We start from the raw sequence: 15,684 nt of genomic DNA, 5'->3' as shown, positions 1-15,684 counted from the left end.
ACTTGTAAGATTAGAGGATGCAGTTTTATTCATGCTGTCAGAGAATGAATCAGGCAGCCAAAGAGTGGGCAGCAGGGACCCCCAAGTTGGTGGCTTTGTAAATGAGCATATCGTAAGAAGGACAAACAAGCACAAGCTTTGTTCCCTACAAGCCATATTAACAATGGACAGTCTGTCATTCTAATGACATGGAGGCTTGATTATTTTTTTTCACTACACATTTGAAATACTTTATTACAGAAATACAATCTTTGATGACTTGTCTGATGCTTATTTTTTGCAATCAGTCCAGTAGTCTTTGTAGTGTAGAGAAACATGAGACTTCTGACTAGACTCGCACAATACTCCCTATGCAAAATGTTTCTTGGAATCACTCCTCCCCCGCAAACCTTCCCAACAATGATGCTTCAGCTTATGGCTTCAGTCATATTCTTGTAAATGTTCACATTTGATGCTCTCTGCATGTTTCAATACAAAACACAAGTATCTACTCTCTTTGGTACAGTTAACTTGCCGATAGTACTGCAGAAATTAGATGTAAAACCTGGTGACAACTTATGCTGTTCCCACAGGAAAGGCTTGTTCCCACAACACTGAGTTAAAACAAGGTGTTTAATGAGTTCCCTTCAATGTGTTTTTAATCTCTCCTTGAGGAATATAGTCATCTTAGCTCATTTTGGCTCTGTTCATTATCTGTCCCTCTCTGCACAAAGGGTTCACCATATACCCACTCCCCCTTAACTACTACAGATTTCAGTAAAAGGATGGTGGTGCCACTTACCAGCTGTCAAGAGTAAAGAGAAGGGAGCCTGGCAATATGGATGGACATTGAGCCTAGGAATAAAGGGTGTCCCTTATACATAAGGATACATGTCAACTAACGTAAAAGGAAGGGCAGCAGGCTGCACTAACACCTGCAGATCTGATCACATTGGGATTCTGGACAGCCCTGAAGGGGAGAGAGGAAGGTTATTTACCCAAGACAAACCCCTTTGCATCTACCAACCCGCCAGTAACAATATAGATTATTTCAAAGTGACCTGCAATGTACTGAGCAACACAAGAAAGAATATTAAAATGTTACCTCTGCCTTAGAAGTATGCTCAGGCCACATCAGACTTGTGAAACTATTCACATCCCACCAGGCCAGGTATTCTTCTTCCTGGAGCCTACCTAAACCATACTCATATGAAAAGAGCTGGGAACACTACAACTGTGAAACCAGGGACAACTTTCACAAAACACTAAAATACCGTCAGGTGCTTGTAGGTGAAGGCACTCAACAGCTGCATTCCCAGCCCTGCAAATATTTCTTCCTAAACTGTTACTTTCCAATAATATCCAACTATTGTTTGCAATAGAAGCATGCAGTATCAACAAAGCAGCCAAGAGAAATAATCTTTCAGAGAAGAGTACCCCAAAAAACTCTAACAAGTTGCCATGTCAGAGAGGCTTGGCAATATATCCCCCAAGACTGGACAAAGATGTTGCAAGTCCCAGCTCTGCATCAAGCTTCCTATGTGATCTCACACTAGTTAGTTATTCATTTCCATGGAACAGGAAGCCATGCCGGGCATTCCCACATCAGCTAAAAGTGGCAGGATCCTCAGTTGTTGGTGGGTTTTTTTTGTTTGTTTTCCACTAACAGGGCAGTAAGAGCCCGTAAGACAAAACATTTTCTTCTGGAGCTTGTCACTGAAAATCCTGCTGGACAATAGCAGAGAATACAGTACCCTACACCAAACAGTCACAGGGAAACTAAAAACCAAGAAGGGAAATGAAGACTTCATTGTCAGATAATAATCACCTCTGAGTTTGTAAACTCGAGGCCAACATCAGCTTTTCTTTATCTGTTTTCCTTCAGCTCACTTCCTTTTGCAGCTTGTAGGGTAGAGAGGTAAATTCAAGCCGTAATGGGTTCATTGCTTCACTGGCAAAATAACTACTGTTTTCCAAACACACACCACCTAAACTCCTTTGAGAAAGTCAGCATTTTAAATCACTTCAGTGGGCTGAGCATTGTAATTTCGCATCCAAAACAGCTGCTATTCTTGGCATTCAGACCTCCTCTTTCTCTTCCACAGAAGAATCTGAAGAGCACACAAAGCTTTGACATGGAGAGGCTTAAGTTACTTCTGTAGGACTGGAAAAGGTCTGATGAGCAGCAAGTGGTAACCATGCAGCTTCCTTTTATCATATATGTCAGAAGTTCACACATGCAGAATTAACCAAATGTAGGTGGCTCTTTCCGCCATGCCATTACCTGACACAGAGGAGTTTCCCAACTTCCGCAGTTTTCCCAAGACCTTCTGGACATCCTTTATGCTCGTGTCCTGTTGGCTGTACAAGAGTAACCTCTTGGCATCTGAGAACAGGCGGGAAACACTGGTGGAAGAGACGGGAAAAACAAACAAAAAAGCAGTCATCAGCTCTGTGAGCCAGCATCCACAGACACAGTTTTACATCCCAATTTCAAACTTCGGTCCTTCCAGTTATCCCACTGCCCTCTTCCGTACAATGAGCCCTTTCTTTGGTGGCCACCCTCGGGACAATTAAGGAGCCTAATAAAAGTTGTCTGCTAAAGCAGGGTCAAACAAAGTGACACTGGTAACCTCCAAGCGTTTGAAAGCAGTTCAGACTTGGATGGAGAGGGCCTCCTGGTGCTTGTAAACTGCTCCCTCTTAGAACTCAGTAATTTAAGTGTGCCCTTGCTCCTTTTCAAATGCTTTTCCAGGTTGCAGACACCTTTTATTCTGCTTTAAGCCTAGCTAGCCTGACAGTAAAAATGCAGCAAGCGAGGCAGGGCACAAGGATGCTGGCCACAAATGGAGCTTCCTGCAACACATTAGCCAGTAATAACTGACAAGGAGAATCACCCAGACCCTGCTCTTAAGCTGCTCTTAGTCTCTCACTCTACACTGTCCATCTCGGAGCTACATTAGCCAGGTAATGGGGGTTCCCTGGGGAACAGTTTACACCTCGCCTTTTTATGGGCTGAATATCCTGAGCACTCAGGGAGAGAACAGACCCAGCCCTTGCCCCAGCAAAGCTCTATTCAACAAGAGCTTCAATTGCTTGGATGCGGGGATACACCACAGGCCCTCTGAACTGGAAGCTGGAGAGCTTGGTCCTTGAGGTGGCAGCAGAATTAACTGGTGACTTCAAAATATCCTCTTTCCATACGTTCCCCCAAGAACAGAGATTAGGAAAAAGCAGTCAGATTAGACTCACATGGAGGCATTGAAGTTTCCAACAATACCAGGGGATTCCCCAGGAGTTGGGTAGCGGAAACAAGGGTTGTTGGCGTTGCAGATGATCCCCTGTATCCAAGGCAAGGTTCCGGCTGAAGGCATAGCTTTGTTTGGGAAGTGACCTAAAACCAAAACACAAGAGTTAGGAGACAGACACAAGACAAGCCAGATGTAATGCCATGTAGCAGCAGAGGGCAACGGCAACCCTGTCCTGGTTATTGCCTCAAATTGTTTACAACAGAGCAGAAAGGCCAACACCAAGAGGGCTGAGTAGATGTTAACTTGTCCATGCAGCTCTGGCCTCCTCCACTTAAAAACTACACCTTGTTAAGCCTGTAAAAGCTTGCACTATTGTTTTTGGCCATGCTGAAGGGGACATACTACTTGAGGAACACCCAAAAATAGGCAGCTCCAAAGCCTGGCAATATTGACCACATGTGCACACATTACTTTCTAGCCAGCCAGGTTGCTCTGGATTAACATGGTTATCCAACACAAGGGACTGTCCACAACGACAGCCCAGGTCAGGATCTTGGTTCTGGAGACCCTTGATACTCAGACCTTTTGGTTTTCGAAATTGTCTCCCACTTACAAGCACCGTAAGCTCCAACCAAAAGGTCAGCACATGTGGGGTGCCTACACTGGTTTACCTGAGATAAATGTCATTGTTCTCCCATAATAGCTAATTTCCAGACAATTTTAAGATTTCAGAGTTCCTGAAACACTAAGGCATCTGCCAATTTCAAGTCTTTCCAATAAAATTCAACTCTTGCACTTAAAGAGCTACTTAAGGCATACCTTAACATTAGCATCCTGTTTATGTTATGAATTCTGGTTGAGTGTTAAAGCAGAAAAAAACTGCCCATGGCGGAGCTCCACCAGTATGCCACCCAGGTACTTGTGAATCCCTCAGCCTTCAAAGAAAGGCTTCCCTCATACAATCCCGTAACTGAGAAGGCTCGTCACTCTGCTTTCTGCACATGAATTCACTTCCTTACCCCAACCCTAGGGAGGTAACCAACCCTCCCTTGCATAAGGTTTTGACAATGAGACCCACAATCTGCTGTGCACTGCTCTCCAAACCTCACTTCTTGGTGCCTTCCTCATCTGGCCTGGCTACCTCGACAGCCACAATAGGGGTACCAAGCCCCTAGAAGTCAAAGCTGCTCAGATCCAACAAGTCCAGTTGGTACAGGTGGTGGAAAGACAGGGTGCTTACTAGACCTCCCTGCAGAAAGCCAAGGACTCTGTCCAGGAGAAAGGTGAGGGAACCAAAGGTTCATTGTTTCCAGTACCCAGGGGACTACTTGTTCCTAGTGTTCTTTTAAAAATAGAAAAGCTATTTACCTGAGCTCTCTGGCTTTTGTTTCATTTCTGGTTTTTGTTCTTCTTGGCAGAGGGGTATAGGGGAGGATAAAAGAAGAAAAGCGCTAAGATGTTCAAATTATTTTCCTAAAATTTCTAAAAGAAACACCTTCTCCACCATGCCTTCTATTTTACATGGATAAAAAGTAAAATATAAAAAATAAAGCAAAAAGTAAAATATAAAAAAATAAAGTAAAAAGTAAAATATAAAAATAAAGAGCAGTATGAAAACAGGAAGAGTGCACAGGAATTCACAGTAATTTTCTACATACATGTGAAGCATGTAATGGCAGTTTCTCAAAGAGTAAAGTGGAATCATCCAGTTTTAAGACAGCAGAGTTACTCAGAAAACACAATATATCAGCACTCCCTTTTCAATGGTATTGCTGCAAACATCTAGCTTTTCAACAGATCATTTTTTTCTACTGGGCTTTTTTCTTACAAATGAAGCCCATTTTGAATACCTCAAAAGACCACAGGAATGGAAAAAAAAAGTCAAGCTCTACAAGACAAAGTCAGCAATTTTGCTCAATGCTTCTTCTGGATAAAGATATTTAATTACATTAAAATAAAATGCTAATGATATGAAAGAAATACCAGAGAGCTCTCATAGTCTGAGATGCCTTCTCTGGCTGGTCTGGTGAAAGCCATGCAGCTATCATTGAAGAGTTAGCAAAATTTTCCCCTGTGTTTTCAGAAAAAGGTTCCCCACACCAGACCAAGCTGCTGGAAATAAAAGTCCTGTCTGGAAAGTCTGATCACACAAACAGTCCGATCCTGGTTCTTCTCCTTTGCCTCAAACAGAAAGAGAGCTGAAAATCTTATTTGTTTATTAAAAACATTATGCCATCAAAATAACGAGGGTATTTGGAGGTTGCAAAGCACCTGCACGCAGCTCTGTTACTGCTATCATCAGGCATTACCTGCAAGTCATTTCAGAACAGCAGACAGTGCTGCCATTACAGATAACAATCCTGTTTCCCTAAAGGCATCCACAGGTTGCCACAGAGTTCACCACGAACTCAAGGTTTCCTTCCAGTATCTCTGCCCACAGTTCAGCAAAAAATGTTCCACTACAGAACGCACCAGTATCTGTCAGCATACGAGTAAACAGGCAGTGAAACCAATCCAGACTTCAATTAAAGGACTTAGCTTTCATTTTGCTGAAAGCTTCTCAAAACAGGAGAGGAATTAACCATAGTGTGAATTTAAAAGTTACCAGATGCTCTACACTCTGTGAATCCTGATGCCAACAGTGGGAGAAGGCAGACAAAACAACATTAGTCAACAAAAATGGGGAGGAAAAAGGGCTGCAGGTGAAAGACTGGATTAAAATTCTGCTTCTGACACCAGGGTGCCAGACCAAAGGACATAAAAGGAGGCTAATGAATAACAAAACCAATATGAGCAGCTATGCAAAAGCAGCTCTTTCTGGGTTTGAGTCTATACACAACACTGCTACAGCTGGGAAGAATCACCATTGAGGCAGTTATTTATACCAGCTGAGTAGACTGCCTATTGCTTGTCTTGCTTCTCTCCAGTTCCATGTCCATATTGCAGGTATTTCTCCTAATGCCACTGTAATACTTGGTTAGGAAATGCAACTCAAATGTCATGCAGCAAAGTACGAGATGGCATTTAGAGAAGCTTCAATTATCCTGCCAGCCACAGTAGAAAGTGACTTAGGCAGTGCATGAGACCAGCAGTGTCCAATGCATATAGGGAAACTGCAGACATCAGCACTTCAACCTCGAAAGGCTCCTTGCTAGCTTGAAAGCCTAGCAAGCATTATAAAATGCCCCAGCCGCTGCAAAGAACCACAGGGTAAGTGCTGTAAGAGCTAGTTCTTCACCTATTTTAAGAACAAAATACTTCAGATTGCCCTCCAGAAACATGTTGTGCTGACCCTTAACCCTTACCTTGTAGTAATCAGGCAAAGGAAAGATAAACAAAGAGCTCTTCCATCGTCAGCTGATTGCAGCATGAGGTCGCCACCAATCACGGTAAGATGAAGCATAATGCTAATAAACAAGATATGCTTCCTAAATCAAACGGCAACCAACACAGAGGCCTAATGACAGCCATCCGCAGGGCAAGAATAAGCTTCCTCTGAAGGAAAAGCTGACGTGTGCCCATTTATGATATGAAGAGAAAAATACAACAGTTTTCTTCGCAAGCGTATGGCTGCCGAATCTACTGAGTACGGAGCTGACGGTGTGCAGTTAGAAGGAATGGAATTGCTCCTCTGTTGTTTTATGTAATACATTAGCCCACATTACTGCCTGAAAATGAGATTGCTTTCCTACAGATCTGAACACTGCTTTCTTTTTATGCTAAGTCACATACAGATCAAGGATGAGAAATAAGACTTAGGTTCTGTGTGGGTTTTGCAGACTTGTCACGCTCCCACAGCAAATTCTCAGCTAATAGATTGTAACTGCAGAAACTAAGGAACATCAAGAAAAGCAGGAGCAATGTACGGTAATGAAGCAACATTAACGTGTCAGAACAGGCTGCAGACCCCAAGATGGAAGGAAAGCAGCCACTAAAGCTTCCCTGAAGATTACTGAGAGGTATGCAACCACTACCCCTGTTCTTTGTCTCTTGCCAGTTGGCATTGCTGCCTCCTAGCTATGGAACAACTGCTCTGGGTGCAGCTGCTGCATTCAGTACTTACATTCATGCTGTTCGTAGGGCGGATATGAAAGTCTTACAGAGATCAGGATGAAGAAGATAAACAGAGGCCAAGCAACTTCGATCAGCAGCTGGAACTGGAAACAATAAAGACAAAGTATTAAGACGTCATATGCAAAATACAGGACAGAACAGAGTTTCCAGTACAATCCACTTGTAAGTCAGGACAGCTTTCCAAGCACAGTCTCGTGTACTTTTGGTTATGCATTCCAGAACCAAAAAGTTTGTTCCTACTACTTCAGAAGACACTCTGTGAAGAATTAGTCTTTTCTCGTTGATATGTGACAGTTACAGGCCTAAACTGGATGTGCTTAAGAAGGGTTATTTTTGGCTTTTTTATAGCTCTTTTCGTCTCTTGCCTGCAAGAAACTGCCCAATTAATCTTCCCAGCAATTAGCTGAATTTTTGGCCTCATATTTTAGAGTTAGTGGGAAGTACTTACATCTCATCCTCACAATAAATCACTCAGCTTCTACCCTAACATCAGGGATGAAAATTGTGCCAGTGCATAGCTGTGCCAAATCTTTCAGTTTCTCTGTTATAGATGTATATTGTTATCACGAGAGCAAAACTACTAAGCTTATACCTAGTTACTGTTTTGTTCTGGTGTATTTACGTTCCCAAAGGCAGGCAAACACTGGTCTCGGGTACTTACATATACACAGTGAGTGTCAGGTAAAGATAGAAAGAACTCAGTTATTTAGAGGAATGAGGTGAGGATAGAAGAAAAGGGTACAATTAAATGCAGAGCATTTTTTAAGGAATTGAAGCACAGCAAAATTCACTGGTATGTGCTACATCCCACAGAAGCACATATAGAAAGCAACACTTCAACACAGAGCTCCTGGAACACAAGCAAAAGAGTTCCAGGCTTGAGCTTCACCAGCTATTCCCTCCTTTCCCCATTCCAGAAAGGCTGCCTAAACATGCATCTCGGGTAAACCACAAGACAAGGAAAACGGAAAGCTTTTTATACTGCTACTTCTATGCTTTGGGGAATGGAAACGAGAGTGCTTTCTTGGTCAAGAGAAATCTTTTCTCCTTTGCAGGAATAAAACATCTTTCCTAATAAGACATCTACGTCACTCTTACAGGCCGGACGGGATAAGACCTGCACTCCAGTGGAGGAGATAATCCCCACATAAATGTGTTTTTCCTGTATTACACCATTAACAGCTAAAATTAGGCTCTTGACATTCAACACAGAGCACTCCAATCAAACTTGGAGGTGAGATTTCTTGACTACTGTACCTTGAAAAAAAGTCTCACGCTGTAAAATCAGTATGTTAAAACAAATGCCATGATCCAGCAGAGGAACCATCTAGGATGCCTCTTCACAGATACCACTAATGGCTGACATGCAACCACATGGTAACTGTACCCGGAAGTGAAAACGGAGCAGAGTCTCCCAGGCATTTCTGGTAACAATGCCCGGCTCTGCAGGATGAGTTTTGAATACTGTTTCCCCTCCCCGTTATTCACATGCACATATTATATAGCCATCGGATAAGGGAATGCACTGAAACCACGCTAACAAAGGTGCCACAAAAATGCCTTGGTAGTCTAATTGCACAGTCCAGAAGGTAACCACGTGCAGGCTGCATGCAAGGTGCTGTATGCTTCTGCATATGTATGTGCACGCATGTTTCTGGCTTTCCAGATTCACAACCCAGGGAAGAACAAAGAGAAAAGAAGGAGGCCATTTGGACCGACTGAACTGTATGTTAGCAGCTGAAGGCTGCTACATCACAGCTGTAAATGAAATGCTACTCCATGAGATGTGGCTGGCAATTGAGGCTTGCATGGGGTCAAAGCATCTGCAGATTTTCAGTAGAGAGTTTGGACTCCTTGGGCAGCCTCTTATGCTATTCAACAAAAAAACAAATTATTTTCCTTTTGCTCCTAGAGTTCAATAGGTTCCTTCCCATGCTGTTTCCTGACCTTCATGTGACAGCAATTATACCAGAGCTTTTCATCTGCTGGGGCTTTTGCAGAAGAGGACACACGGATACTAAAAGGGACATGCCTCTCCCAGGTTCCTGCTAAGAAGACACTGAAGAACCAAGTCTCCTCTCCCACTGTTTCATGCTGCAGCGACCAGACCAGCCTGGTGAACAGTAAAATGAAGCTCCAAGCTCCCAACCCCGGCTGCCACCCCTGCCCCATCTGGAACTGAGGAAGGAACATCCCGTTTGCACACAGAAGGTGAGTTCAGAGGCAGCACAAACTGTTCATAGTTTTACTAGGCTAGTTCCCAAAGCATGCCCAATTTATACCAGTTGGCTGACAATGCTGGCTACTATTAAATATTGAAATCAAAGCTGTGTCAACAGGAAATCTATTGAGCAAGAACTAACCAAACTACCACCCTGTCTCACTGTCAACCACCGTCCCCATCTTCATGGTCCAGTTTCCATGGGGGGAGCTTCCAGTGCTAACCAGTCTCTCCATGCCAGTTTGAGATGACTCCTAATTTGCAAGACAGCAGGGAGAGATAGCGCTTTTACACAACAGTGACCCCTGAACATGATTTTTTTTTCCCCCCCTGCTCTCCCCCTGTGCGCTCCTTCCCCCCACTCCAATGCTGTTGGAAGTTATCCAGTACAAAGTAACGCTTGAATTGCACACGTCAGGCTGAGCTTTGAACCCAGCTTTCGCAACGCAGCCCAAACTCACAGCACCAGAGGAGAGAGTTCAGTGGGAAGAAAAGGCTAGCCCACGCTTCTTGCAGGGAAAAAAAAAAATCAAATTATTTCTGGGCTACATCTTCAGTAGGTACAAACGGGTGAGCACCACTGCCAGCAAACATAGGTGAAGGACAGTGGTCTTCTAACAGTAGAGCAAACAGATGAATGACTGTGCAGACGTGAGAGCACCATGGTGAGAAGAGAGGTTCTGCCATCTCCTTTCCATTTTTTCAAGTGGCCTTCCCCTCAGTATCTGCAGTTAAAGCCTGAACTGAAACCATTAATGAGCAAAACCATGGAGATATATGCAGAATGTGTGATGAAGGAATGACTGGGGACTTCACTGGGTATTGACTAATAATATTGCTATGGAATAGACTATAAAGCAGTAGTCTTTGGGCTATGCAATGGGAAATTGATACAGAAGCTGGTGAAAGGTACCAAGAAATAGCTGAACAGATTCAAGATCGCGACAAAATTACAAGCAGGAAAGTCTTTTTCCACCAACATGCAGACATCTTTTGCGTTTTTGTGGCATTGCCAAAAGACCTGTATGAACTTGTGCTGCCTGGCACTCTAGCCTACAGTTACTTGATAGGACATGCCATGCTAGACTCAGACCTCTTCAAGTAACCTTCAGACCTGACGCATTAATTTCAGAAGGTCCAGCCAAAACAGCCATCATCCTCAGCATAAAACTCAGCTCTTCTGAAGTCTCCTCCTAGTTGAACCAGTTTAAGCATTGTTCCAGAGGATACAATCTCCTACAGTTCCCCCAGGTTCATAAAGCCAGTTTGGGAGAGAACGGGAGTAAGATTTCTAGTAGCAAGGGAGGAAGAGACTATTTTCAGTTCTGAGAGCCTAGTTTACTTTGGTGGTAGTTGAGAACAGCCTGCTCTTTTAGGAGCTGCAGCTACTACTGAGACTACTTTCCCCCCAGCTCCATTGCAACATTTTTCTAAATTATGAGGCAGTTCACAAGGTTAGGATGCTGACCCATACGTACTTCCAGAGAGCAGGCAATGTCATTCCTTAGGGCTGGCACAGCCCACAGCTTATCAGCTGGGCTGTCTTGTCATGGAAGATCAAGGCTCTTGGGTAAGCACAAAAACATGCAACTTGCACGGAAATTCTTGCCACCTTGATAGCACTGCAACCATGGAGCTTACAGGAAAAGTCTAATCTGGCAGGAGTCCCCTTTGTCTGATTTTATTTAAGCACTGTAAGAATAGGATACATTCAGCTCTGAATTCACTGGACACCGGTCCTATGACAAGACCCAGACATTTGAGCAAAGACCTCATGGACTGTTTCCATCTCCCCTAGTGAAAATGATAGCTGCCTGTCTCTCCCGTGTGACACTGAGTTTCTAAAACGACCCAGCCCCAGCCAGCTGGCAAACACCCTGACATTTGCAGGGTTCAGAAAGCTTATCAGAGAGGCCACTTTCCACTCACCACCTTGGTAACTCGTGTTCCCTTTGCATTCCCTACTCATACCTCCTCAAGGTCAGTCCTAATGGGACAGTTCCTCTGTACAGCCCTGTTCTACAGAACATGCCCCAGTCCAACATGGCTACCTCCAAAATTCCTGGAGGAGAAACAACACGCTTTCTGTGGCTTTTAGCTGTCTGCAGGAGTTACAGCATGCTGTGAGGTCTCATTGATGTTAAGACAAAAAGCCTTGAGAAGAATATGCTGAATTCACGCTCTTGTGCCCCTGTCGCCACAAAGAGAGACTCCTCTTGCATACAAGTAGATTTGGTAGCATGGTTTAGTGGTGGACTTTAGTGCTAGGTTAAAGGTTGGACTAGATGATTGTAGAGGTCTTTTCCAACCTGAATGACTCTATGATACTGTCTACCCAAGCAGGTATGATTCCACACTGCTAACAGATGGTGGGGCCAGCACTGAAACCGATCAGAACATGCCTTGGTAGAAAAGCATCAGTTGCCTGGATTCCTCTCCACAAGAATCTGAGAACACGTCTCTTGTCAGCCACGTAAACTACAACACCTGTCGGAAAGGTACACAGCAGGTTTGTGTTTCTCTCCTTGATTACAGATTGAAAATGCCCGCTATTGCCTCTAACAGAGGTCCCAACATTGCTGGTGTTGGGAAGTGGCTGAATTTCTCTGCTGTTGTTGCAGCTTACAGAAGTCAAAAGCTTTTAGACCCCAGGGGATGTTTACATCCCTCCCTGCTGCACGCAGCAGACATGCATCCTCTCTGCCCGGTCTGATGAGTGTTTCAGTCTCCATATTCTCCTGCTGGGATTCAGGACCTCCAAGCCCCCACAGTTGCGTGCACCCACACTTTTGGGATTTGAATCAGCCCTCTGCAAAGGAAGACCAGTTGTTCTTCCAGAATCCACTAAGATTTGAGACACACAGATACAGGAATTTTTCTCTATGTTGCTTTACAAGTAAGCTAAAGGCTACAACTTAAGACCAAAAAACCGTTTGGCTAATACTTACAGTCTGTCTTCTCCTATAGGTGAAGTTCTTCCATAGCAGCAATCCCAGCTGCGTCCAAAAAGCCATTGCTCTTCAGCAACGCCTTGCTCCTCTTGTGCAGCAACAGCAGTACACAGCAAGGAGGTTGTGGCTGGGCATTAACTAGAAAACAAGAGCTGAAAGGGAAAACCTGTGTTAATACAGGAAATGCAACAAGACACAGAAAGCCAGAGACTGTGCCCTGTGAACCCATATAACCTTGCAGCACCCCGGTGCATTCCCCATCTCTTCCTTCTTACCCCGTGCACTCCACTCGAGACTCGTGGGCCCAAGTAAACTCAGATTTAGAATCACTGCCTATTACTTCAGAGCTCCAAGATACAGAAGAATGAAACACCTGCAAGAAAGCAATTTCCCTGCTTCCTCCCCCCTCCAAAAAAAAATGAAAGCAAAGACAGCCCTGAAGGGGGAAGAAACCATAGGCTTTGAAAGCTGATTTAGAGACTCTCTGAATGAGGTTGAACCATACAATTCTGACAACTGTTGTTTTTTTTTTTCCCCTTAAGCGTCTTTCCATATTTATTTTTATAATGGTGAAGAATGTAACACCAAATCAGGAATCCCTTTGTTTGGAAGTCCAATCAGCACCACAGCTTGTAGGACAAAATGCTATGCAATTAACAGGCGAGGGAGAAACATTCATCTCCTTGAAACGAAGAGACTAAGAATGACCCTACCACCATTTACATTTGGATAAAGTGAATGGAAAATCGCTGTTGAGTCAGTGTCAGGTCTTGCAGCCACCTGGCCTCCACATCTGTTGTGAATACTGTACATTCATTATGCACCTTGTAAGACTATGAGAAAGTATAAAGGATTTAAAAACGCATTCGTTTCTTTGGTGGCTTTTAATAATTACATGGTATAGGCTTGGGTACACAGAGACTTCCAGGAAGGCTCAGATGGAAAGGTGAGCTTATAGCAGATTGAATGTCATTAAACTTTTTTTGTTTTAAGAATTAATTTAGCATAGCTTAATTTACTTCTGACTTTAAGCCACTTCAGCGTAAGAGCATTTTCATTCCAAATAAGTGTCCATGCAGGAATTTGGCTAAATCCACATCAAATTAACTCTGATTTATGTTCCTGAATACACTCTGTTGACAGGCTCAGTGTTAACAGGACAGCTAGCAACTGATCCAAACACACTATGAGATAACCATCCACTCTAACATCTGTTAGAGTGGGAACACACATGCTTTTGATTCTAACATCCCACATACCAGTATCCGAGCCTTATGATTCAGAGTTGCATGCTTGATTGCAAACTGCATTGAAAACATTTTGAAAATCTGTAAATGTGCTAGGAAGATAAGACTTCAAGAAATGCTCTGACCAGTCCTATACTGGACCAAGACTGGATTAGAAATGGTAATTCAGGATGTGAGTTTTGAGTTAATGCATATCTGCAGCCTTTAAGACTTGCCCACAACTAAATCCATTATTACAATGACTTGCAGATTAAAAAGTTGTTTTACAGTATAGGTCTGTGCTACAAAAAAGTTTCCCTATCATGGCTAATGAAACAAAGTCATGCTAGTGCTACAGACAATTACACTGTAGAATCACTACAGGACAACAGTGCTTCTTTATGCCAGTTTAGGGAAGCAAGAATGATAACAGACGCCTACAAAAACCTACAAATTGAACCTCATGTCAGTACCCAGGCAGCCGAGCATACAGGCAGCATGGGTTCGTTAACTACTGCTATAACTCACTGAAATGACCTGTGCCCACAGATGCTCCTCTTCACAGGTAGATGCCCAGCGGATCTGGCAGGACAGCCTTCCTCCCCCAGCACTGTGGTTTCCTCTATTCAGAGCACCCAGACACTAACACATTCCAGATGCGTGCACATCTGGCTGGCAGGTAGTGAATTCCCAGACGTGCTCAGAGCGAGGCACTACAATAGCTAATAGCACATACACAGCATTAAAAAAATCCCACTGTACCATCCGATCAACACTCTGCAACAAACTACTTCCCAGTGTTTTCCAACAACTATAAAACCCCACAAGTATAAGTGCCACAAGAAGGATCAAGAGAGCTGGAAGGATCCTGAGGAAAGCCAGAGAGACCTGTCATTCTGAATGGAAATGCACACAGTTCATGAAATCATAGAATGTCTTTGCTTTAATAACCTGCATAAAGGTAGAGTAAAATTTGAAGCCATCCAGAGGATGTTTGAGCTAGTCACTGTATATCTGGTTTAGTCCATGCCAGTGAGAATCCAGATGTTGGTGCCTAGCGATTGCAGGCAGCCCCCAGGATTCAAAATACAGAACTACTGCTTTATAGAGGTTGGAGGGTTCGCATTGCATTAGCACTCTGTAGTGAGATAAGGACATATATGAGCTCACTTAACACACATCTCTGCTGATCAGCAGAAACCTGTGCAACTAGAAAGACTCGGCTATGTCTGCTTGGATTGCAGCTCTCCAGAGTTTAGGTAAACTTTATGGGGAACAGAGCAAATGCGAAGGCTTTCAGATCAGGCTAGTAAGTCTGGATACAAGTTTCAAGTTAGGAAAAAGATATTGATTTGTTACAACTGTACTGGAAGATTGGAAAACTTCTTCCAGATGTTGACACAACTAGCTAAGTCTCTACATTAAGCCAAGGGGCAGGTCCTAACACTGGATACTTGTCAACTGCACAAAACCTGAAGCTGAAGTGTCCCCACTTGTACTTCTTCCAGCCATGTTGAGATGACAGCTTCAGAGACATACTTTTGCCCCAATCTCTCTCACAGAGTGGGCAAGACAGGTTTTGTTGGTGCCTAGAGCTGTCTCTGATTTTGATCCACAGAGGCTGGCATATTTGGTTCACTGCTGATACAAGTTAACTAGGTCCACCTGAATTACTAATACATCAAAATGCTCTGCAAGCTAAGAAACTCAGATGAAAATGGGTTACCTCTCTTTCAGATGTTCTAGCTGTCAGAAGGCAAGAACTATAAAGCAGCAACACAGAAAACTGTGACAGACCCAACACTTCCAGCTCAAGGAGCTGAAGTCCACCTGTATTTCCACTTCAGACTAGCCTGGGAAGTTCAACACAGCTGGGAAACCCAACTTGCCATTTAGTACCACAGTGCCAAATGCACATATACCAGCCAGTTTCCCTTTTGTGTCGCACCTAAGGAAAACTTTGTGAGTCAACAGTATGCATC

At 43.6% G+C, this 15,684-nt stretch overlaps 1 protein-coding gene across 2 annotated transcripts in view; it reads right to left on the bottom strand.

The window, feature by feature from the left end:
• The window catches only part of ABCA1 (ATP binding cassette subfamily A member 1), a 92,977-nt gene that overhangs the window by 64,952 nt on the left and 12,341 nt on the right, over positions 1-15,684 (bottom strand). For both annotated transcript variants that reach the window (XM_040540133.1, XM_040540135.1), the window contains exons 2-5: positions 12,474-12,628; positions 7,294-7,387; positions 3,232-3,373; positions 2,264-2,385 (exon numbers count right to left, since the gene is read on the bottom strand). In XM_040540133.1, coding sequence (XP_040396067.1) covers positions 2,264-2,385; positions 3,232-3,373; positions 7,294-7,387; positions 12,474-12,539 — 424 coding nt within the window. In that variant the 5' untranslated portion in view covers positions 12,540-12,628. The remainder of the gene's footprint in view (positions 1-2,263; positions 2,386-3,231; positions 3,374-7,293; positions 7,388-12,473; positions 12,629-15,684) is intronic.

The sequence above is a fragment of the Cygnus olor genome, chromosome Z (genome assembly GCF_009769625.2).
Source record: "Cygnus olor isolate bCygOlo1 chromosome Z, bCygOlo1.pri.v2, whole genome shotgun sequence".
Taxonomy (NCBI): domain Eukaryota; kingdom Metazoa; phylum Chordata; class Aves; order Anseriformes; family Anatidae; genus Cygnus; species Cygnus olor.
Note: the sequence above shows the minus strand (reverse complement) of the source record. Positions and strands in the feature narration are given on the sequence as shown.